The sequence below is a fragment of the Xyrauchen texanus genome, chromosome 35, assembly GCF_025860055.1.
Source record: "Xyrauchen texanus isolate HMW12.3.18 chromosome 35, RBS_HiC_50CHRs, whole genome shotgun sequence".
NCBI lineage: Eukaryota > Metazoa > Chordata > Actinopteri > Cypriniformes > Catostomidae > Xyrauchen > Xyrauchen texanus.
Window position 1 is genome coordinate 30849523 of NC_068310.1, and position 25979 is coordinate 30875501.

At 39.8% G+C, this 25979-nt stretch overlaps 1 protein-coding gene across 1 annotated transcript in view; it reads left to right on the forward strand.

The window, feature by feature from the left end:
• Window positions 1–25979, forward strand: part of LOC127629282 (plexin-A1-like) — a 267994-nt gene that overhangs the window by 50585 nt on the left and 191430 nt on the right. The window contains exon 3 of the mRNA XM_052106444.1: window positions 11843–12025. Within this exon, the coding sequence (XP_051962404.1) occupies window positions 11843–12025 (183 nt within the window). The remainder of the gene's footprint in view (window positions 1–11842; window positions 12026–25979) is intronic.

Sequence of the window (25979 nt, forward strand, 5' to 3'; positions counted from 1 at the left end):
TTAAGCTTAATCCATATAATTTGTTGCAGAATATCTTAAAAATCTAAAAATCTTGAATTGCCACTCCTTTTCTTTGAAAATGCAAAAATTTGGGTTACAGCAAAATCTTTCTAGCAAGTCAGTCCACTGTCGGCCATCTTTAGAATGGTCTCAGGAGGTTATGTCCAGTAATGTCAGTGCAGCTCCTATCTACTTGAATGGAGAAAGACCAAAGTCTTAAATATTGTTGGTCAAGATTACCATCAAAGAACATATCTCAAATATATCTCAGCAATAAAATCTGACAATGCTGGAATCATAAATTGTGATTCTTAACCTCATATTACACTAAAAGACGCAATTGTATAGTAAATGTGCATGCACATTCTAAAGTTGATTGACTGGTGAAGTCTGTATCTAAAAGGTGATTGGCTCTTTTAACTGTACGGTGAGATTTCCTTTCAGCATCTGTTGACAGTTCAGTGCTCAGAGCTGCTTGGTTGAGTGTTGCAATTTCTCCCATTCATTTTAACAGTAGTGGCCAATCTCTGCTAAACAATCTATGGTTACATTGAGGCACTTACAATGGAAGTGAATGGGGCCAATCCGTGACTCCAACCTGGTCTCCTAAGAAACCAAATTGGCCCGGTTGCTAGGGAGGGTAGGGCCACATGGGGTATCCTCCTTATGGTCACTATAAAGTGGTTCTTGCTATCGGTGGGGTGCGTGGTGAGTTGTGCGTGGATGCCGCAGAGAATAGTGTGAAGCCTTCACCCACGCTATGTGCTCCGTGGTAACGTGCTCAACAAGCCATGTGATAAGATGCGTGGATTGGCGGTCTCAGACGTGGAGGCAACTGAGATTCGTCCTCCGCCACTGGATTGAGGAAAGTCACTACGCCACCGTGAGGACTTAGAGCGCATTGGAAATTGGCCATTCCGAATTGGGGAGAAAAGAAAAAAGGAAGAAAAAAGAAAAGAAGAAACGAGTCAAAATAATTTTTCGTGGGAATCAATATTATGCCACAAATGATGTTGATTGAGCTTAAACTGTAAACATGCTGTGGTGGTATAAAAAAAATTATTCGCGAGCAATCTAAACGGGAACATCGACTCAACTAGCGGCATGAGTTTGGGACAGGACCATCTGTTTATTTGATCAATGGAAGACTTGGGCAAGAATTCTGGAAAGCTGTTTGAAAACATGTTTGTTTATGCAAATCTGTTTGGTGGCAATTTTAATGCAGAAATGGCAAACTTCAGCTTTAACAAATATTAGGTTTTAGTATTACTACCACAACTAAAATGGACCAAAAAGTGATCTGAACCCACTTTCAAGTTCAAGCACATTGTAAATGCAAAGAGAACTAGGTTATTTTCATATCACATTTCAAATAGCAAATCTATATTCTTCAAAATAACAGCAGTATGACTTTTTGACCAAATCGTGCAGCTCTACTACTAGAATGTTGTCACCGGAGGTCATTTTTAATGTCATCTCTCATATTGGTATAAGTCTGTTGAATAGCATGCTGAACATTCTGTTAAACTGATCAGGGCTCTTTAGCATAGTGCTGTTAAAAACCCTTATGCAGTTTATAACTTGGAAGCTTGCAGACACCCCATGCTGAGTCTTGGAGTGCCATTTCCAGTCTTGCTCCTTGAACGGTCGTCAAACTGCAGACCCATATTCGCTCAACGTTATGTTGTCGTTATGGCCTTGTTGTGGAGGGGAACGGGCTCAGTGGGGCCTCTATGGCTTCATAGAGCCGCTGAATGGAAAATAATGAAATCACTCATTGCTTGCTCATGTACTGAAACACACACACACAACAGAGGAGAGGTTGCACAGATCTCATTACTCTGTTGCTGTATGAGAATGCCTTGTGAACACACATTTTATAAGCAGGAAATTCAGCTTTGCAGCATGCCACTCTGGGGAGAAGGGATGTGTCTGTGCTGTAATTGGATTAGTGTTTATGGGATGCTTAATTTTAGATTATGTAGATTATAATCTGATGCTTTTGCTGGGACAACAATGTTAAAAGCCTCAGATCGGCTTCATGATCTTATATATCAGTGCAAATAGAGGGCAAAGGCACACACATAAATGATGTAACTTTAAAATGTGCCCAAATAACTATGGAATACATTTCGGTTAGTTGAATAGCTTCTTATTCAGTTATCTGCACACTTATTTATGTTTTAATAAAGTATTTACCCTTTTCCCCAATGCACTTATAAATGTTACATTTGAAAAATTTGCTTAAAAATGTAATATATATATAAGCACATTACACTGTGTCCCTTTCACCCAATCACTCAATCACACACACATTCACACTCACACTCATACTCCAATGGCGGCAGAGCTGCCATGCAAGGTGCTAGCCTACCATTGGGAGCAACTTGGGGTTCAGTGTCTTGCCCAAGGACACTTCGGCATGTGGAGTCATGTGGGCCAGGAATCGAACCACCAACCCTGCGATTGGCAGCCGACCCGCTCTACCACCTGAGCCACAGCCGCCCCACACTAAGAATGTTTAAGACGATGGAGAGCAATTGAGTTGATGTCATGATTAAAATCAATACATAGGCTACTCAAATATACAGTATAATTTATAATACAGTATATTGTAGGTTTTAGTGTACTAAACATGTTTGGTAAACAAAAAAATTATAAAAAAAATAATGATGTGGCATTTAGAAAAAAAGTGTCCTTCCTAGATTTGTTTTTTCTTTCACACTATTTGAGAGTTTTTTTTAGCTTAGAATAAAAAAATGACAAAACAGGGTGATAAACAAAACATTCAGTTATCACATACTTTTCTTGGTTGGTATATGAAATAAAGCAGTAGGCCTAACATTCTTCATGTCTTGTTATTTGTATTAAGTCATTTAGCAGATGCTTTCTGGTCATCTAGCAGATGCTTGCTTTTGTTCTTGATGTTTTTTATGCTTAAACGTTAACAACCCTCAGACAAACTCTGATAGCTCACATAATCACACTTGCACACACACACACACGCACACACACACACGCACACACACGCACACACACGCACATAGATGTACATAACCACTTTGACTCACTCACATTGTGTGTAAGCTCATGTGTGTTTTAGCACAGGTTTAGGTTCACTGGAATCGTAAGGGGGAACGATCAGGCAGGAAGTGACTCAGTAATGTTGAGAAATTGCCCTAAATTGCATTTCCTAGCCAGTACATACACTAAGACTAAGAGCAGCTGCTTTCAATGGAAGCTCTGAAAGGCCTGACATCTGAGCGTGCCAAACATACGTGTGATCTGTGGTACAAGGATGCAAATCATGCAGCCTCATCAGGTTGTTTCTCATGAGAGACAGTACAGACTTCGGGATGCTGTGCCAGACCTTTGTTCCGTTATTCTAATCTGAACCGCATGTGGAGGAGTAGAGCTTACCACTCTCAAATCGGCACAAAATGGGGAATGTTCCCCTAAATATATGACAAACTGGGTGAATCTCATGAAGAAAATGCCCAGGCCATAAAAATCAACAGGACCAAAGACAAAATATTGTAAATAAACGGATGGAAAAGTATTACTGAAATGTATAATTTTACTTCAATAGCTTCCTTTTCTGTTATCCACACAGTTTTTCCTTTTGATTAATTTGCAGTTCTGTATGATCTATTTTAGATTTTAGAAATCATTTTGTAATTGTTTTACTCTATTATTGCTGTGATACAGTGTGAAAATATACTTTATTTTGCATTAAGACAGTGAAGCATATTTTTAGGATCAATAAGATCCATCATTTTTTGCATTGTGACATTATTTTAATGACAATGATGCATATTTCTCTCCCAGTTCTCCTAGTTATTTCCATGGATGTTTGAACTTTTTTTAGTTTGTAATTTTCATTATTCTCAATGATGATTGTCATTAGATTTTCAATATTGTAATTAGGGGTGTGTGGAACGACTAATTTCATTGATGTTTAAATGAAACATTTAGAGTCAACTAGTCTAAAAAGAAACCAACCTTCAAAAAAAAAAAAATATATTCCAAAAAAGTCCTTAATCTATTCCAAATCCAACGCTAAATTCCACTGGAAAGGGGCAATAATCTGCGTCATGCTCGCCTTGCATTATGATCATTATACGTTACATATAGAACATGACACGCATTCACATTTTAGTTTATTTATTAATAACAATTGAATGAATAGTGCAGGACCAATAGAACAACCCTAATAGCCTGTTCTAAATGGAATTCACCAATTAAAAGATATTTAACATATTACAACAGTCAGGACATTGTTGAAAATAATTTACTAGTAGACTAAGCCAAATCTACGAGAGAAAAAAATGCACTAAAAAGTTGCACGTCGTGCATTAGCCATTGCTCTAATATGACAGCTGGTCAGTAAGGAATGTTAACTATTAACAGTTACAATGTAAAAAAAGATAGCTATATAAAATAGGCCTGTGATGTAGCCTACAATACACCTAATGTATCCTAAACATGACGAGCAGCTGCATCACTGCCTGGTTTGGGACTTGCAGCGTTTCGGACCGCAAAGCCCTGCAGAGGTTAGTGAGGATGGCTGACAAGATCATCGGGGTCTCTCTTCCCTCCATCATAGACATTTACAAAAAAAACACTGCATCCACAAAGTAACCAGCATTGTGGATGACCCCACAAACTCTTCACCGTCCTGCCGTCTGGCAAGAGGTACCGAAGGATTCGGGCCCTTATGGCCAGACTGTGTAACAGCTTCTTCCCCCAAGCCATCAGACTCCTCAATACTCAGAGACTGGACTGACACACACACACATGTCCTGAGTTGCACCTCAATAACTGCTATGTGCATAGAACACTATCTCATAGTATGTTATGTTTACATTTGGCATTTTTAGAAACTGTCATCTTTTTGCACTACTGTGTGCTGGTCGGCGCTGTACTGTGTCTTACTGTGTCTATTGTCCTGTTAATTGTTAGTAATTTATTGTACTGTCCCGTACTTTTTGCACACGTTTCCACGTGCACTTTATATAGGTATGTTATTTAGTCTGTGTAGTCTCATGTGGTTCTGTGTTTGTCCAATGTTGCTTTTATGTAGCACCATGGTCCTGGAGGAACATTGTCTCGTTTCACTGTGTACTGTACTAACTGTATATGGTTGAATGACAATAAAAACCACTTGACTTGACTTGGCATAAAAAAAGATAGTTTAACCCGTAAAGCAGTCGGCACCTCGTTTAAAACAGCCTTCTTAACCTGTAGATTATAAAAATGGTATTCATAGCGTAGATCATTTATTTTATAGGCTACGTACGCAAAAGCATACATTTTTTGATGAGCAAAATTAACACGTCAACATGGTCCGGTGAAAGACATGACTTGACTCACCTGAGGCGGCTATCCTGCGCTTGAAAAACCCTGCACAGCGGAAAAATAACGTACAAGCATGCACAGATGTAAAGAAGACTCAAATGTGAAAACATCCGACTTTCAAGCCAACGTTTCAGAAATCCACTTCCAGCACCACCACCAACAAATTGATGTTATAGCTACTTTGTTGAGTTTGCATGCTGGAGAGAGAGAGGGAAGAAGCACGTGCAGCCTGAGGTGATATTAAACTTTGTATCTGCTCCAGATATCCAGATATGCTCAAAATATTAACCGACTAGTAATTCCAGTGTTGACTAACAGCATCAGAACCGTTTTGTCGACCAATCGACTAGTCTCGCACATCCCTAATTGTAATACATTAATGAAACCCATCCTGTCTGGATATAGTGATTTATTTGTCTTATGTTTAGGGTTTTTATTAAAGTCTGCATACATTTAAGGCTGTAAAACAAAACTACCATGATGCATTTAATACTTTACAATTTAAATAGTTCAAAATCATGTGTGAGAACATAAGAGAGAGTTCTGTGCATGTGTGTTGTGGTCTGTGCCAGATGCCATGGGGCCGAGCACAGGTCATGGGCAGCCTAATAATCAGGCCTCTGTGCGCTGCTTGGAAATGTGTTTGTGTTGTGTGTATCTGGTATGAGGAATGTGTACGTGTGAGTGTGGACAGGCTGTGTCTGGGGTGCGTGTGCAGTGTCAGGTCATTGGAGAGTCGATATAAACATCTGTCCCACAGCTTTAGCCTGCTGCTGGTTACATGACACAAGCACACATAGGGCAATAGAAGCACTCATAACACATTAGCACATGTGCTGAGCTAAGTTTCTTGAAATTTTGCACTTGCTTCCTTCAGTTTGCTCTTTGTTATTATACACAGCATAAAATTACACATGCCCATGGAGCATTTATTGTCTCATTAATGAAAATGGCTTGAGCTTGCTAAAATGGCCAGTTCAAATTTCATTGGCTGTACTTTTATTCACCAAAGTGGCAGTCAACTGATCACAATGTATAGTCAGGACATTAATAACGTGACAAATTACTATTACAATTTGATTTTTTTTAAACTAAAACTTAAACTACTTCAAAGAGTTCTCATCAAAAAATCCTCCATGTGCAGCAATGACAGCTTTGCAGATCCTTGGCATTCTAGCTGTCAGTTTGTCCAGATACTTATGTGACATTTCATCCCACACTTCCTGTAGCACTTGCCATAGATGTGGCACTTGTCTTGTCGGGCACTTCTCACACACCTTACAGTCTAGCTGATCCCACAAAAGCTCAATGGGGTTAAGATCCATGACACTGTTTTTCAAAAATCTGTAGTCCAATGTCTGTTTTTCTTTGCCCACTCTAACCTCTAACTTAAGGTCTGCACTCCTGAGTCTTCTCAGTATATGAAACTGGTGTTGAGCGGGTAGAATTCAATGAAGCTGTCAGCTGAGGACACGTGAAGCATCTATTTCTCAAACTAGAGACTCTGATGTACTTATCCTCTTGTTTAGTTGTACATCTGGCCTTCCACATCTCTTTCTGTCCTTGTTAGAGCCAGTTGTCCTTTGTCTTTGAAGACTGTAGTGTATACCTTTCTATGAAATCTTCATTTTATTTATTTTTTGGCGATTTCAAGTATAGCCTTCATTCCTCAAAACGCTGATTGACTGACAAGTTTCTAGAGAAAGCTGTTCCATTTTTGACCTAATATTGACCTAAAGACATGCCAGTCTATTGCATACTGTTGCAACTCAAATACAATGATAAGCTACATTTAATGAACCAAATAGCTTTCAACTGTGTTTGATATAATGGCAAGTGATTTTCTAGTACCAAATTAGCAGCACAGTGATGGCGCTGTTTTTTACATCAGTATTGTCCTAACTATACTTTGTGATCATTTGAATGACACTTTGGTGAATTAAAGTACCAATATCCAAAACAGCAAAATCTGTACATTATTCCAAACTTTTGCAAATCAGGTTACAATCAGTCTATTCCTGTCTAAGTAAGCAGTTCTTGTTTAGAGAAAGCTGCAATGTTGACCAGACTTTAAGCCAGTATTCAATAGTCTGGCTATGCAGGGTTACACCAGGCATACTACTGACTGACTTATTCAATCTTTTTCCATTTATTTCTCTCAACTCATTCTATAACCTTTCCCTTTAATCACAGTTTTAAGATCAGCACTTAAAGAGGTATTTTAATATACACATTTAATGCAACAACATTTAAAATCAGCCCAGATCAACGGTGCACATTTCCTCTCTGTTTTCTGTTATATTCTCCATTGCCTCCACGCAGTGAACACCTGTGCTCTCTACACTACAGAGTCTCATGCAAGATGTTATAAAGCCAAACTTTAAAGATCACAAGTGTCGTTTTAAGTGCCAGAGGATGGGATGTAGTGAGAGAGAGAAGGAAAGATAGACTGAGAGAGGAACGGAGGCAGGGAGAGGGAGTCCAAGAGGTGATAAAAGGTGAAAGAGTAGACTGATTTATCACTCTGCCTTACAGCCGCACCACATGGTACAAGACCTGAATAACAGGACCCTTCTAAAACCAAAGGGCAAAATAGACATTGCAGTTGAAGTGTATTATGGCTCTGTCTGCATTAAAGGTAAAGTTGAAACTCAAAAATGAAATTTCTGTCATCATTTACTCACCCTTATGTTTTTATGAACCTGTTTGGCGTTCACACGATGTGTTTTTGCATCCATCCGTGTTGTAAAATGGGTTGCTTATCTAGTTTTTAGCATAAAAATGGGTTCGGTCTGAACGGCTCCTTACACTGAGTCCCACAGCAACGGGATTTTCAGTTCATTCCCTGATCCTAACCCTATCCTTCATAGCGTATTAGTGCTTACTCAAGAGTTTCAAAGTGAAAGTTAGCATCTATCCACGATACATTTAGCATCAAGCTCTACCAGTTAACCTACAGGAACGTCATATCATATTCTATAATCAAATGACAGGGTTATTAACCTTCAAAAAGACATTAAGTCCTACTAAAGGACTTAGAATGGAGGTTCAATAGGATTGCTTATTGGAATCAACTTTAGAAATAACACCATTATATAAAGCTTAACAACATGATGGCCATGATAATATGACGTGTATTTTTAGATAAGCCTCAGATGCTGTGGGAATCTATGATGTTCACCTGTCTAATGCTGTTAATGCCAGAGAGAGAGAGAGAGAGAGAGAGAGAGAGAAAGGGAGAGAATGGCAGAGAGTGCCTGAATCCTGGCTTGCTTTAGAGCGTGCACCATTAAGACCCAATTAGAGAGCCTCCATTGGCTGTTTGGAGACAACAAAGGGCAAGTGGCTGAGATGTAGCATCTCTGCCATCACTAATCAAAACTGTAGACTGGCAGCCTGCCAACCCTCCACTCACCTCTCTCCCTCTCGCTCTCGTTCTCTTAGGCCATGCAACCAAAGCTTTTGGCAGCCCCTCTTTATCTTTATTTATGTGCACCACGATCTACAAACACATTTAAGGACAAGCACACAAATACACACACACACATATCGACACATTTAAGGGAAACAACCATATGCACATACACAAACACATGAACACATGCATGCCTGTCCTAGTACATACCTAAGTATATACACAAATAAGGATGAATGTTTAATACAACCTGGCATATTCTTAATATAAACTAAATAATGACTGTTCTTTCATTTTTGGGTGAACTATCCCATTAATAGTTGGATTCTAGGGGTGATATACATTGTAGCTAGGTGAACAGGTGTTTCACATCACATCTAACTATATTGTGTGTTCTAGCATGGCTGGAGCTCTGTATTGGCCAATTAGCATCAAGATCCTATCCGATTTATAAACATCATTATGTAGTTTTAGGCCTTTCTCTCCTGTGTATCTTCTCTAGAAACCTTGTCTGTCAGGGCTCTGTCTCTCTGCATCAGGCCTGCTGCGTCGCTAAGACACGCTGCCAAATTAACCCTTTGAGACTTGTCTTTGTCTATTGCATTCCCCTCTGTTAAGCCCTGCCTCCCTGATTGATCCCAATGGCTATCATTGGACGGATGGAGTGAGAGGCAGGAAAAACAGAGAGATGGCGTGATAGAAGAGACAGAAGGATCGCGGGTGCTCAAGACTGATTAGATGGTATAACGATAAGACATCAGGATTACTTCTACTCTCAGAGGTGTGTGTAAGCAGAGGCAAGCTAGCATCCGACACATTATTATTTTCCCACTGATCCATGATGTTCTGCATTTGGTCACTTGAAATCAGGACACATTAAGATTTGTGCTTATTTATCAGCAAAGCAGAATCAACCAGGAATTACGCAGAAATGTGGATCATAGCTTGGCTCGACATAAGAGGTCCATGTGTTTATCAGATGTTACATTTCCATAGCAGCCTCCTTGTCTTAAGTTTGAGTTTTGATGTTTATTCTGTTTGGCTTAGAATTTAGAAGAGAGTCGTTGCTTAATGGGATAGTTCACCCAAAAACGAAAGTTCTGTCCAGTTTCTTACCCTCATTTTGAATTGTCAGTTTTGTCAGTTTAATTTAAATTTTCTTAAAATTCAAGAGGCCTGGGGCTGCTTTTTAAGGTTGGGTCCTGTCCTTCCTCATGCTCATTGAAAAGGCTCTACCACAGAGGGCCTTACATCACTGGGCACCGGCCAACATTTCTGGTTGCCACCCTTGATGACAGCCCTGATTCTCATGCATCTCCTTACTGTCAAGCCTGTCAGAAGCGTTTTCAACCCCTTTCGATCTCAGCTGTCTTCCCCTTCACATTCTTAAAATATTAAAGATGACAGTCCCAAGAAGCTGTGGTAGCACAGTGCTTGGCTTAAAAACATGTTAACCCTATTTTGAATCAAGAGACTTGTGGGAAGGAGTGATGAGATTCCTTCTTGGGTCAGCACACCCTTTAACACCAACTCCCTTCCACTACTATTGAAAACATTTATCCTGGAAACACTCCTCCCTTGTGTAGCTAGTCCACTTTGCAGCCCTGTTTAGCCTCAATTGCAATGTTCCGTCTCCTTTTTTCACCAAAATGAGACTGTAATTTAAAGACAAAAGAAAAGAAAGGAAGAAATTAGCAAGAAGCAGAAGGCGCCAGAACTGGAGAACCTCTGATAGATATGCATCATTAACGGTTGAGGTCACTGGCCATGGGTGGCTTCACAGTTATTTTCGTAGTTCAGGATGCAGAGTAGAAGGTGGGAGGGATACATTCCTGCAGCATTCGTCATTGCTTGGTTGACAATTTGTTTAAATGCATTTCAATTTATTGGGAAACCTGTTTACCTACGTAGGATTTCCCCAATGGCGTCTAAATGAACGTACAGGGGGCACTGCCATTCACCAGGTTGAATTAATTCATTCTGTACATGCCATTAGCTGTAGATTGTCCCCACAACCTTGTCTATTTCAGCACTTTTTAAGCTAGTGTGTGTGGTATTTCCAGCATCATTGGTTGGCTTACATTAAATGGCATTACCAGCATCATTAACTCTGCCATCATAGATAATGTTACCTCATCTAACTGAAATAACACCTAGCGGCAATAACTGCAAACGGTGAGCAACAAACATTTTCTCCCCAAAGATTTTCCCTGCACTAAAAGCACACCCTACCTAAGTACATACCTACTGTAATTATAGTACTGCAACCTGGCACACAATGACTGGTATAACCTATATGGTCTTTAACCTTCATTTTCTATTTATCCAATCCCCTTCTGCTCATTCTATTTCGGGATGCAAACCTGGAAGAGCCCCCAGGGGTATAGGGAAGGACAGCTCTCTTGTGTTATAGGGCACAACTCTATACTGCAATGCTACAAGGCTGAGTATCCTTCCTGCTGCCTGGAACGGGTCATCCTTGGCAGCTTTGGCATCCCTGGCTGTGTGAGGAATGAGGGGCACTATTGGAGCAGAATAGTGGGGCAGTGGGGGTCATAACCACTTTTGTCTCTGCTAATGAGCCCAGTCTGTTGGCCAGAGCATGGAGGATGTCTCTCAGGACTCTTTGCACTTTGTGTGGGACGATTAGGGATTGTATGTTCATAAGGCATTGAATGTGTTTTGAAATGTGAGGCATTATGTGCATGTTTGTGTGACATTTGGTGTTGCTGAGTCTACGTTAGCAATATTTTTAAACAAAGGATTAGTTGAGAATGATTTTCCCTCAGGTACTCTATATTTTCAGACCATTCCTCCACCAGCAGAAGCACTGGGACTCATCTTGCAATATATCTGCATGAGGGTGAGCCTGTTTGAGTGTGGCTGATTCATTAGCACAGAAAATGCAGTATATGGCCTTTAATGAGCCAGAGGAATATTGAGGAATGGACTGTTATTGCAGAAGACTAAGACGAGTGAAAATGCCATTCTGCTGCCATCATAATGAAACTCTCCCACTCACTAACTACTTCTTGAACTTGTATTTTCTTCTTCTCCCTTTCTTCTCAGCCTTTGCAAATAGATGACAACTTTTGCGGCCAGGACTTTAACCAGCCTCTAGGGGGCACTACCACTATTGAGGGGATTCCTCTATTTCTGGACAAAGATGATGGAATGACCTCCGTGACAGCATACGACTATCGTGGGCAAACCGTAGCCTTTACTGGCACTCGTAGTGGCAAGATGAAGAAGGTGAGTCGCATGGTACAGCTTTGCATGTGTTTTCATTGGGATACGATTGTATTTGCTTATTTCAGTTCAGACATTTTAAAAAGTCACCATGGGACAACCATAAAAATATACCATGGAAATATCATCTTTTGGGCTTGTTTTGAATAACATGGTGTTTTTGAAGTATTTCATAGTATCATTTTATATGATTATGAGTATGGTAATCAATTAGTATCTTGATATTATCTGATAGCTACCATTGCTGATCCATGGTACCACCACAGTACTTTTCTATAAGGGCATTTGTAAGAGTGCATTGCAATCCTTTCTCGTGTCAGACAGAGGCTCACGTTCAAATTCTTGAAAAGGAATGTTTCTGACTACATTCAAATTCACACCCACACAAAATGTCTACACGTGCTGAATTATGCAGTAACCCTTTCTCATAGTCCCTGTATATGACCCCTGCCTTGACGTTTAAACCACTGGCCGGATATACAATAGGTTGTATGCTGGGAGATTGGGTGGGAGTGATGAGGGGAGATCAATGGATTTCAAGCGATATCCCATTATTGGAATCACATTTCTCCTCTGAGAAGAAATCACATTTCCCTTCCTGTTTCAGGCAATGAGCTGGACAGCACTGCCTTTGTCATTAGACAGAAATCAATGGCCCATGTGCAAATAGAGTGTGTGTGTTAAGGTTCTTAATAAGGTACAAGCTAGAAGGTGTATGCACATACAGTGTGTTAGCAGCATAGTCAAAGGCACAGTGATAGAATGCTTAAGCATATGTCAGTTAATTTAGAAACAATCATGTGTGTCTCCCTTACTAAATTTCAGAGGGCAACTAGAGATTTACCGTATATATATATATATATATATATATATATATATATATATATATTTTAAATAATAATAAAAATAATAGCAATAACAAATATATTTATAATGAATAATAATAATAGTACTGCTCAATAATAAATATATTGATCAATTTTACAATCTAAATGGTAGAAATTTATTTTTAGCTTTGCCTGCCCATTTTTCCTGCTGTATCACCCCATCCCCTACTCGGCAATCTTCTCTCTGAACTCATCCAGGCTGGTTGTTTTACAGAGCTTTTGCCAAGCTCTCTCTGTGCTCTCATGGGATGAGTTATGCAAGGTGGACCAGCTCTGGGACTTGGATGTGTATTGGTCCAGGCAGTGCTGTTTTATTGCTATTCATTTAGTGCTAAAGTGTGGGCCTGGCCCTAATGAAATGTAAAGCTGTTGTCTATTGATGCTGGCTCATTGTAATTCCTCCAGTCTTCTGGTTGTGCTGTGAGGCCTTATTGATTCATCTGTATGAATATATAATCAGGGGTCTAAATCTTAGTGGCTGCAGACAGCTGGACGAGTATATGTGTGCGTGTTAATGTTGTTTGTGAAGCAAAGACCCATGGCTGGCTGTTAGGCTTCAGCATGCAAGATTGTTTTGTTCAGTTGTTATGATGTATTCAAGTTGTCATCGTCAGTCTCAATTTTTTATCGTTCTTTCTCAACTAATTTTTTTTTACACTTCAGGTTTCATTTATGCATGCTTGACAGCTTTCAAGATTTTGTTTGGCTGTGGTGTGTGAAAATAAAATACAAATGATCATATCAGAAGTAATGATAAACAGATATATTGTCCAGGCAATAGTTGGCCGATATATTATTTGGCCATTTTGAGATTATCGGCATTGTTTGAAAAGAATTCGGATTCTTTGAAGTTGTTCTGCCTTCTGTCTGTTTTCAGTATTTTAAGTGACTGTTCATTAAGCAAGTACAGCAATTTTGCATGAATCCTATTTGCTGTTGTTACAACCCCAAGATATTCTAAGAGTGTTGGGGAGTAACATTAAATGTAATTAAAAACAATTATGTGCCAGACAACAGATGACAATAGACAAGGGATAATGCACTGCAATACTCAAGTGGTTTATTTTACTGTGTGCAAAGGGGGGGGGCAAACAACTGTAATAAACAAAACAAAACACTCTCTAGCTATACGTAAACCCTCTAAACTGACTAGAAAACATACAAGTTAAAGAAAAGATCTTCAGCGTCCGAGATGCCTTACCTAAACCACTCTTTCTAGCCAAACGTACAGTGTGTGGCACTCACTCCTAACCTAATGTGTCTAAACAGTTGCAAAAACATGCATGTGTGCACATTGTACATCACGTGACCATTTTACCTGTCCACTTTCATCAATGTAAGAAATTTAGCGAAAATGACGAAACTATATAACCAAGTAACAAATAACAACGAAAAGGGATAAGAAAAACAGGACAGAGATTGTACAATATCAAACAAAAATGAATGGATTGATTTCTTTGCAACAACAAACTGATAGAGTACAGTAACACAGCCGGAGCTCGCACAAATGGGTTCTGGTGGGGTTTTAAAGTTGCCGTCTATGGCAACTGGTGGAGGAGATTATGTCATCAGAGGGAACAGTGCTGTACAACACATACACACACACACCTCATATAGACACACACAGGAGCGTAAAACCCCCCACCCACAAGAACAAACATATACGTTTGTACAACAGAGAGAGAGAGAGAGAGAGAGAGAGAGAGAGACAGAGAGAAATTAATAAATAAAGTCAGTAAACAAACAAAGCAGTACAAGCACTTGGTCACCAGGCCGAAAAGAGCGAGAGACAGAATTCACGTCATACTGGCACTTCATGCTTCCTTGCGCAGCAGCAAGCGATTTTTTTTGCGAGGAGCAAGCGTTGTGCAAACACTCTCGGAACCAGCTGACGTAGCTCATGGATTAATGGATCACATTAATCTTGGGACTCGAGTCAACTGCCAAAATTTGTTCTTTGAGGACATTTAGTGGTCAACAGTGTGAACAAAAACGAGCTCAGCTGGACTGAACCCGAGAGACTCTTGAATGGTCTCATCTATTGCAAACAAAACTAGCGTAACACCTTCATCCCATGCTTTACCTGTATCCATTCAGTACCTATTTACCATAGACTTTAACGTCTGATGAAAGCGTTCAAGTGCGCCCTGACTCTCAGGATGGGTTATGGCAAGAGACTTGAGAACTTGTGTGAAGAGCTTAGATAGAATATTGGTGCACTGATCTGTTTGTACAATGTTCGGCAGTCCAAATTTAGAGAAAAATTTAACCAATAATTGCAACCAAACCCAACCAATAACCGGTAATTAAAGGAACTATAATTTTGTGAAGTGGGACTGATTCAGGGAACTGGATAGCAGTACACATTACCGTCAGCAAAACCCGTTTTTTTTAGTTAATGGCCCAACACAGTCGACAATGACATGCTCAAATGGCTCTCCAATAACCGGAATGGGAGAGAGTGGAGCAGGTGTAATCACCTGCCTTGGCTTTCCCATATACTGGCAGATATGACATGTGTGGCAAAACTGAGCAACATCTTTCTTTAACCCAGGCCAAAAGAAATGTCTAAGTAGCCTATTATTTGTTTTTGTGATACCTAGATGACCCGACAACACATGATCATGCGCTAAACACAGTACATTCTGATGGTAAGCAGAGGGAATGACTGATATGATCTGATATACCACGTTCCATCAACATACGTAGCAGTATTTAAACATTAGTGCATCAACAAGCCATTTTCCACAAAGTGGACAGTAACATAAAAGATGGAGGATGGTGGCTTAACCACCGGAGCAACAGTAGCGACAACAGCGGGGCATAGCTTTGCAGTAGAACAGGCAACATTCATTGCCTCTAGCTTGAGCTTTCGTAACTTGACTTGCTTCTCAGCCTGTGGATTTTGAGAACAGGTCCAACTCGGCCGACTCGCTTGTGCCTTTTCTGGCACCTCCATTTGAACACAGGCCAGGCAAACTTTCAGTCGTGCCCCATCCTTATACCAGGTTGAGACAGGAGAAAATGAATCGAAGGGTGGCAAGACAGTTTTAGCCTCGGACTCTGACTCAACCTTAGCACTAGTCTTACACTCCACCTCATCCGGTATGCTAACACTGGAAGGCTGCTCACCAGCACCAAGCAGGCCCACCTGACCTCCGTCTGTTTCAGGCAACACATGAACATTTTACTCCACCAACCTTTCTAAAATAATACTCTTAATAGTTTCTTAAGAGCTTGCCTCAAAACAGGAATTTGATAATGGTCAGCAATTAGCAACAAATCATCCTTTCTGCACTTGTCGAACTGTTCTAACAATGGATTACTAATAAACGCCTGTAAATCAGACAAGGCCATGCTTACTAAGAACAAGTCCTTTCACTGCAAGTAACTAAGAACAAACACAGCTAAGCCAGCAAAACAATGTAAATTTGTTGCCAGCATAAAAATACTTTTTAATGTCTCTGGATGGGTACATTAGAGATCCCGGACAAGCCCCCAATAATGTTACAGTCCCAAGATATTCTAGGGGTGTTGGGAAGTAACATTAAATTACATAGATATGCCGGCTTTCCTGATATCACCTGAAATCCCTGTCCTCATGCCTTGGCTTGATTGTCTCTAAATTGGAGACAACAGCTAATAAAGTAAGATGAAAATATGCATCAGGCGAGACCATATGCTTGCAAGCTGTTTTCCGCTCTGTCCTTAGAGTACATCTGATTCAGAGCTGTACATATCTGTGGCAACTGACTTCATTGCATGTGGCATATCTTTTTTGGCCTGGCGGCAACCCTGAGACTACAGCACACATGGTGACTACCACTTAAGGTGCTCGCAAATAACCAACCAGCTGCGTTAATGTGATGTCCACCTCCCTGCCTCTGTAGATCCAATCTGCATGTTGCAATGTGTTTCGATGTGGCAAGAATATCTCCCTTGAAGAAGCTTAATGCTGGTGGAGGGCTGCAGGTCACTTATCATTTAGCACGTTAGCGTGGCTAATTAGCATGTTAGCGCAGCCACACATGTACCCCCTCCACTGCCTAAATGTCACTTTAATTAAGAAGCATGATCTGATTTGAGCTAATTTGCAGAGTGAATGGTAATTACAGATAACATTTGGAAGCAATGAGCAAGAAGAAAGGCTGGCGGGGGGATCGCAACAGGATGTGATTTTCCTTGTGGAAATTTTGCCTGATTGAGAACGATTAATGATTGACAACATCTTGTGGTCCTCTACGAAAATGACGGAAGTCGTGATTGGTGGCAGTGATTAGAGAGCATGCGTCAAAGAACGGAACAAATCTGAAGTTTGTTGCGTGGTCAGTCACTCCATTATGAAGCGTCACGCTTGCTAGGGACAAATAAGAAGGAGACCAAGTGCAACATTTGATAATTGTGCTGTTCTTGAAAGTTGTAGATCTGTGACACAATAATTGTTGATTACCTTGTCGCTGGGTAATTTTCTGATTGTGTCATGTGGCTCAATGGACTTGAGTCAGGGTAGATACATTTGTTTAATTGAAAACAATGCTGTGAGGGATAGAAGTACAGTCAATGTTTCAATGTTTTGTAGTAGTGTTGTTTTGTGAATATGCATCAAAATATGTGTTTTTGTTTGTCAAATTGAATATGGTATCTTCCTTAACCAGGAATTGTTTTTAATAGGCTATTTGCTGTTCTCACTGTTAAGGTAATGCTGTTCCTGTGCCAGTACAGGATCACTTTTCATTTGACTCTTTTTCACACACACGTGCAAGCACGCACGCACGCACGCACGCACGCACACACACACACACACACACACACACACACACACACGTTGTGTTTCCATGTTTTATGGGGACTTTCCATAGACATAATGGTTTTTATACTGTACAAACTTTATATTCTATCCCCTAAACCTAACCCTACCCCTAAACCTAACCCTCACTGAAAACTTTCTGCATTTTTACATTTTCAAAAAACATAATTTAGTATGATTTATAAGCTGTTTTCCTCATGGGGACCGACAAAATGTCCCCACAAGGTCAAAAATTTCGGGTTTTACTATCCTTATGGGGACATTTGGTCCCCACAAAGTGATAAATACACGCTCACACACACACACACACACACACAAAATTAGTGTCACATCCACCTTCTCTTTTATATCGGGCACTGTGCCTCATGCCTTTGTCTCTCTCTCTTCCTCTCTCTGAATCCATATATTTTCAGTGCTCTTGTCCAGGCACAAGTATAAGATCAGCTTGGTCATTTGCATACTCTATCTCGGTTCGCTCTGACTGAGTTCCAAAACCTCCCTAAATAATTACATTAAAGCTTCACATTTTTTCATGATCTGCATACTCTAACTTTGTTCCAAAACCATGTGAGCTGTGTAGCTGGACAGCATTTTGAGGTATCAAGGGCAGACTTGACACAAACGCTGTTCCAAACATTAGGCTGCAACAATATGCTACTTAACAAGATACCTTATTTTGGACATATTTTAAGGCTGCAACACATATACTTCAGAGAAGGTAATCCCAAAATGGATTGCGATGAGCTCTGTGAAAAAAAATAATCCAAGATGGCAGTGGTTGAGCAGTATGGTGGCGGTGAATTTCAGCACCGAGAACCTTTCACTGCGTGTTGAGAGTAAAGGTTTGGTTCGACTTTGTAATGTGTGTCTAAAGACAAGATCCAAGATATTCATTTGTCATTGAATAATGTCTGTTTTAATACCCTTTCTGGTCTTTAGGCTACAATCAATTGTTGATCAAAAACAACAAAAAATGAAAATTTTCTTCTAATCACACGATGTGGTAAAGAAGCCATTCAACTCCTCTCGTTAATATGTGCTCAACCTAAAAATGTCTCTGAGATGCTCGCTGTACTGCCAGTATTCTTAAAGAGACGGTACCATTTTACTAATGGTTTTGCATATGAATGTAAACAATATACATGTCACAAAATATACAGTAAATAGGCTATGCACTTTCAAGAAAGCTGTATCAATATCCAGCCCTAATTTTCACCCATTATTTGTGTGTGCTTTAATGCTTATTTGAGTATCCCACCATTAGAAATTAAATTTGCGTGGTGTATGTAGTTGCTACCATGTGGAGTGTGCAAAATCAGTCACTTCTGTGGTTCAGCTTTAGTCAGAGTGCTGCCTTAAGCTGCTTACACACTGCCAGCGGCATCGCGCGAGACAGCGACCCCATCCCATTCATTTTCAATGAGAGCTGGTGATTTCCAGCAATACGAGCGGTTGCGACCGTTGGCGACCAGATGTGGGCGTGTCCAGCGGCGTGACAAAGTTGAGACAAGTTTAACTTTATTCAAATGAAGAGCGACTTACGGGAGTAACAGCCAATACAAGAGAAGACGGTAGAGCTCACGTGATCCTTCTCTCTCTCTAAGATCCTTCGGTATTGGAAAGATCAGGGGACCCACCTTCTGCAGCAGCTCATCAAACTGGGTCCTGTCAAGCCTGAAGTACTGCTGGAACCGGACTTCATCCAGCCGCAGCTCCTGCACCAGCCGGTGGTACTCACCGTGCTGACTCGCCGCAGATAAACATCTTTGATATAAAGCATTTTATGTACTGATTCCATTTATATTTAGTCTTTTCCCTCCAAAATGTTTGTTTTTAGTGGCAAGAAAACTGATTCACTGTCAACAGCAATGGAATGGCATCCGTGAATGTAATTTATAATCATTATTAGGCAACCAGTAGTGGGAACACCCACTAGCGACGTAACCACCACCCACTGGTGACCTGCAGTGACAAAGTCGCTGGCAGTGTGAACGCAGCTAGAAGGCAGCTGACAATATAGACACCAGACAGCGGGGTAGCTTACTTGGATTTTGAATAGAACTTCTGTCTTAGATGTATGAATGCATGTATATGGAGTTCTTGGCTCTGTGTGACCATTTTAAGCGCTGGCAGATGGGTTTGATTGAAAAAGCCCCCGCCTATGAAGCTCATTGGACATCTCTGTGAGGAAAGTACACTTTTAACCAGGTGCCTGCAGGTTTTTTTTTTTTTTTTCAAAGTCCTGACTTTGCTCAAAAGTGCCCTTGAGAAGCACTTAACCTGTGAGTCCAGGGGGAAAATCTGTACCCATGAATGGGGATAAAATTAGCCTGTAATGGATGTTGCTCAGGCCATTGTGAAAAATACAAATGCCAATAAACTATAATCATAGAAGCACAAAGGACCCCTGCAGAATAATACAGCTCAAACTGGTCTGAGATGGTTTAAATGGTCTTAGTTGGTTTAAACTGGTCTCCCAGCCTGGCCAAGCTGGTCTACAGCTAGTCTAGCTCGTCTTTCAGCATGACCAGCTGAAAAGTGTCCACCAAAACCCCTCTAACAGACCATCCTGTCCAAGCTGGCAGACCAGCTAAGATCAGCAAACCATTTAAGGATGGTTTAAGCTGGTTTCAGCTTAATAGTCTGTGGTTGCTTAAATGCCGTTTTGATTGCAGTTTACACTCACTCCAAACCACTTGTGTTTATGTGGCTTTGTGTCTTTGAAAACTGGAGGCCGGTTATGCTGGACATTCTCTTATTTCCTGTCTCAATTTTTTTTTATATTGTGATGAGGTGGTCATTTGACAGCTGTGGATCCAGCACACAGACACGACTCCATCCCGCAGTAATGGACATGGTCAAGTATAGAGGGTCACTGATGTGTGCAGGCCGGTTGTGCACTCTGGACTGTGTGTGCGTACGTATTTGTGTAATAGTTACCAGATGCCAGCATAGAATGTGACCAGCAACATTCCTGGGATGCTGCTTGCCAGCTTTTACCACAGCTGTGACCAGTGCAACTGTGCACAACCTCACCTGATGCCAGGGAAAGACAGCTGCCCGCCCAACGGCTAGAGCATGGCATCTGCGGCCACCCGTGATGTCATCCCCGCTGTCTGACAACTAGGGGTTATTGTAGTGCAGAATTTATTGATTTATTTTTTCAATTATTTTCTATTTCGATCAATTCCATTATTTATTTATTTGTAGTTTCACTGTGACCGTTGGCTTTAGTTTTGCCAGTACTATAGTTTTTAGTTGCAGTTTATTTATTTTTTCCAGCTTAGTTTTTTTTAGATATTTATGTTTAATACGTCAACTGATTATCATTTAAATATATTTTAATAAAGTTGGGTTGTAAGGGTTTCAGATTATTATTATCATATATTGTCTATCAAAAACTTAAACTAAGGTGCACTTTTTGCTCGTGTCATCTTGGACTTACAGTGACACCTAGTGGTGTGGATGCAGCATCATTCAAAATCAATAGTTTTCAGTTACAGATGCCATTGTAGAAATTCACTATTCACAATCAACCATGATTAATTTAATCCAAGCATGAAAGTGTCCAATAAAAAGACAGTTTCTGAGATTAAGATAATAGTATTCAGCTGGTAGTGCAATTCTAAAATGGCAGCTCCCATGAGGGCACCCCTCCCCATGTAGAATAAAACAGCTTTTATAAGGTCACTGATATGACAAGAGTCCTCATCTCATGTAAGTGGTCATGATTTTATCTACATGTTTCAAAATTACAATTATCTTTTTAGGAGTAAACCATTTAAATTACACCTTTAAATTAATTTGTTGCCATTTAAATTGTATTTTAATAAGTTTTGGAGTCATTACCAAGTATTTTAGTTTATAGTTATGGTTTTTCTAGTTTCCAGTTTTTCTATGTCATATTATTTTTATTATGCCACATCAAAAATTATTTAAAAAAATCTGTTTTTTTGTTAACAATAGTAGTACTATGACATTTGCATACATGACCCATCCTGCGCCCACAGTGAAGGGCAGCAGCAGCTGCTTGCTGCTTTTCCTCTGATTGGATCCATCTGTCCATCCGTCACAACAGACATCACAATCTCATGGCAGACTGTGGTCAGTCACACGCATTAACACTGAACACTTGATTCCTGAAGTGTGGCATCATGCACTCACACCACATGTAGGGGCCATGGTACTATACACCCTGCATGACTTAGTAATATCTCGCAACTACATTTGCAGAGTGTCCATCCATTGCAAATTCTACTGTTGGTGCCATTTAATGATAGCAGTAAGCCATTCAAACCTCAGCATAACAGGGATTTGACCATGTTTAAGAACCCCTTAACAATGCTAAAATCACCACAGTTATTAATAATGCTTTAATAACTATCATCACAATTATTCACAACATTATGAACTCATTATATATTGCTATAAACATACAGCGTAGACTCTGTGTGCTTATTCCAAAAAGTTCCTTGAGCCTAGATCTTTGAATGCATGGATGAATCTCTGTCTGTGCGCAGGTCTTGGTTTTCTGGATGCCAGAACCTCTGTCACCAGGGCAGCTCTCCCTTGGGCACCGTTGTTGTGGAAACTGAGTGTGTCATGCATCTAATTTGCATATGTGGGGTGTCTGCCATCTCCTCTGTCTCTCTCTCTCTTTCTCTCTGTTTATGGAAGCACCTCACGCAAGCGTCCAGCCAGCCTCCCTGAATTCTAATGTGATCTCCTGTTTGTTACGTTTCATGATCATAGGCGATACGTTTGGCCCCTCTGGGACCTCCTTTCAAGTGCTGTCTCACTGCTGACACTTGGTAGGAAAGTTCTTCTGTTTAACTTTAAAGATAATGACTTCTTAACACTGGCAGACCCTTATTTTCTCCACAGAGCTGCTGCAAGTGATTATGGGAAAGTGCTCTCAGGTGGCATAACAAACACTGATCCACTGTGCCACCTTATGTGAAGCTCACTGGAGCTCCTTTTATTGTTCAACACCTAAAGATGGAAATGTCAAAACGTATATGCACATAGTAGTGCCAAAAAATTTTGGCACTTCAAGGATTCAAGAAGAATTTAAATTCACAATTTGTGGGCGAACTTTTAACTTTTAACATTTAAAATGTCTGAATGTCTTTGCATTACATAACCAAATATCAAAACAAGGTTTCAAATGATAAGGCAATATCTATATATTGTTTAAAATGAACACCTGCTTCAGGGGAACTGACTTCATACATCCACTAAAACCACCTTGACACCAGTTGCTTAACAGTAATGGCACAAATGGCTAAAAAAAGCATAGTTAGTTCTGAGAATAGGTCAACATCCATTTGTTTGCAGATACTGCTTTGTTTTATATGTTGTATCTAATCTAGTGACATTCAGATCATTTTAGGGGTGTCTTAGGATATGTCCACACTAACAAATTTTCCTTTTAAAATGCATCCTTAATATAATAGTATAATAGATTTATGTTAGGGTATTTGAAGGGAAGACCCCGGATGTGGATCCAAACCCAGAACTTTAATTGTAAACAACAGAAGAGGATTCAATGAAGGTAACATTCGAAAAAGAAGGTAATACAAAGTCTACAGAAGTATGCTGGCTAACAACGCACTATATACAATCAAGAACCGACACAGGAACAAAGAACAATAGGGTAGATATACACACATGAGCTATGTCTTGTTTCGAAGGCTGCGTGCTAGGTAGGATGCGTCCTTTGAAGGCTGTAGTATACCGAGCATCCTCCTTTAAACAAGTCTCATTTAAACGAGATGACCTTCGTAGGACGAACAGAAACGTAAACGTAAACGTAACATGGTTGCTATGACAGCACGCCACTCTTTAACAAGCACGAGCGCTTTGAGGGAGAAGGTAACAAATTTCCTTTTAAAGGGAATGTATGAGGTACATTTTAGGAGAGTTATAATGATGTAAAGAGAAAAGGAAATAGATTTTACAGGTGTACTTTTAGTCTAATACCTTATTTTAGTTATATATTAATAGAATTATACATATGATGTACTCTGCACCCATCTACTGAGGTACTTCACCTTAGGAATTAACATTACTTGCATTTGAACATCATATTTAATGGCAAATTGGCGTTGTTTTTTTTTTAGACATTTCCGTTGAAGCAAAGAATTGTGGGTTGTGAGTGCCCACGAAGGATACATCTCTTGCATCCTCCGAATTCCCGTAAAAGAAGGTCAGATTCGAAGTGTTCTACTCACGTTTATGAAACGAGACAGACTCGATGCCGTCAGGAGGACGCAGCCTTCCAAACGAGACACAGCCCAGGTAAACAGAGATGACAATGATTACAAAACACTTTCAAAATAAGAGTCCTTGGGGGAAAACATAAGAATGATGTGACAATATAATAGTTGTGGGTGAGAAATAGAACAAAAGCTAGTCAAAAGCTAGTCAAATTGAACAAAAGTTATTTTCTTTTACTCTAAATCTCCACTTAACTAACTTTTTTTAGTCTTATGGATTACTTTAATGTTTCCTTTAGTGTTTTTTTTTGGAGCTATAAAGGTCTGATCACCATTCACATGCATTGTATGAACAACAGAGCTGAGAAATTGTTCTAAAAATCTTTGTTTGTGTTCAACTGAAGAAAGAAAGTCATACACATCTGGGATGGCATGAAGATGAGTAAACGATTAGAGAATCCCTTTAAGTTTCCAAAAGTGTCCTAAAATAATATATTTCTTATACTATCAGTGTTATCTAAGGGTTTTTTTTTCACTCAAAAAGAATCAAACGGAAATGCTTTCATTATGAAATGTTTATCACACTAACATATTTGTGGAATATAACACCCTAGATATGCTGAAAATAGTACTTGGAGCAATAAAAAAACACAGCGGCTCTGTTCCCCATCCTTTCCACAGGAGGAAATCTGTCCTCCCAAGAAAAATAACAGACTCAGGAGACACTGGACAGTGTCTTTCCCATGACCACCGTGGGACATAATGGCATAATGAATGGGAGTCTGTCTCGGCAGGTTTATTCTTCTTTAAAGTGGCCATCGTCATGTCACAAGGCCTGCAGTGGCTAATCTGGAGATTCTGGGATGAGATTAAGCCCTTTGAAGCTTCATTGAGGTTGAGATTTGTAGAGGAGGTTTGCCGTTAACTAGCCACTCTGTAACAGTCAGTCCCATATTAAAAGGATAGTTCACCCAACTGTGAAAATTCTGTAATGTACTCAGAAATGGCAATGTTTAGCAGAATGTCCAAGCTACCCTTTTCACACACAACTGAAGTAAACATGGTCTGCCGACCTCTAAAAAGCACCATAAAAGCGGTCCATATGACTCATTTTCTATGTCGTATGTGTTCAGGATATCTTTGTGTAAGGATAAGACCAGAGTTTATGTGTTCTTTTTATTTTTTTTGCTGAAAATCTTCCCCTCTGCTGTAGCTCTCAAAATATAATTTTTGCACATTTAAATCTGACGCCAATGACATCAAACATCATTGGTTCTTGTCTGTCTCGTGACCAATTGTCATTAACATTGCATCTTGAGGTATACAGTGCAACAGTCTGTTTTAGGAAGAAAAAAATCCCATTCATTTTCTCCACAGGCAAATTCATTTTTAATGATAACTTACATTTACGCATTTGGCAGACACTTTTATCCAAAGAGACTTACAGTGCACTTATTATAGGGACAGTTCCCCCGGAGCAACCTGGAGTTAAGTGCCTTGCTCAAGGACACAATGGTGGTGGCCGTGGGGATCGAACCAACAACATTCTGATTAACAGTTATGTGCTTTAGCCAACTACGCCACCACCACCACTCCAAATGTTTAAAGACAGACTTCTTGAGCTTTGAGTTTGGTAATTTATGGTATATGCTTCTGCTCAAACCATCAATTGTGTTTATTTAGCATATAATGCATTTAATGACAGACTTTGTTGTAAATAACTAAAATATCCACCAATCAGAGAACTGCAGCAAGAAAGCTCCGTAAAGGACCACCCACTATTCTTTAAATAATGAAATCAAGTCGGTCTACCTACACTCTCAAACTACTTATATACAGTATTAGTATATACTGGAATATTTGGCAATAAACAAAAATGTAGATATATTGTTTCAATACTTATAATCAATAACTTTAAATCAATAGTTTATATTTGTCAGTTGCAATGTTTCATGGGATTGTAGATCATTTCCTCATTAATGACATTAAGTACACAGTCTTGTACCTTTTGATGTCTGATTTTCAAATACTAATTTACTTCAAAT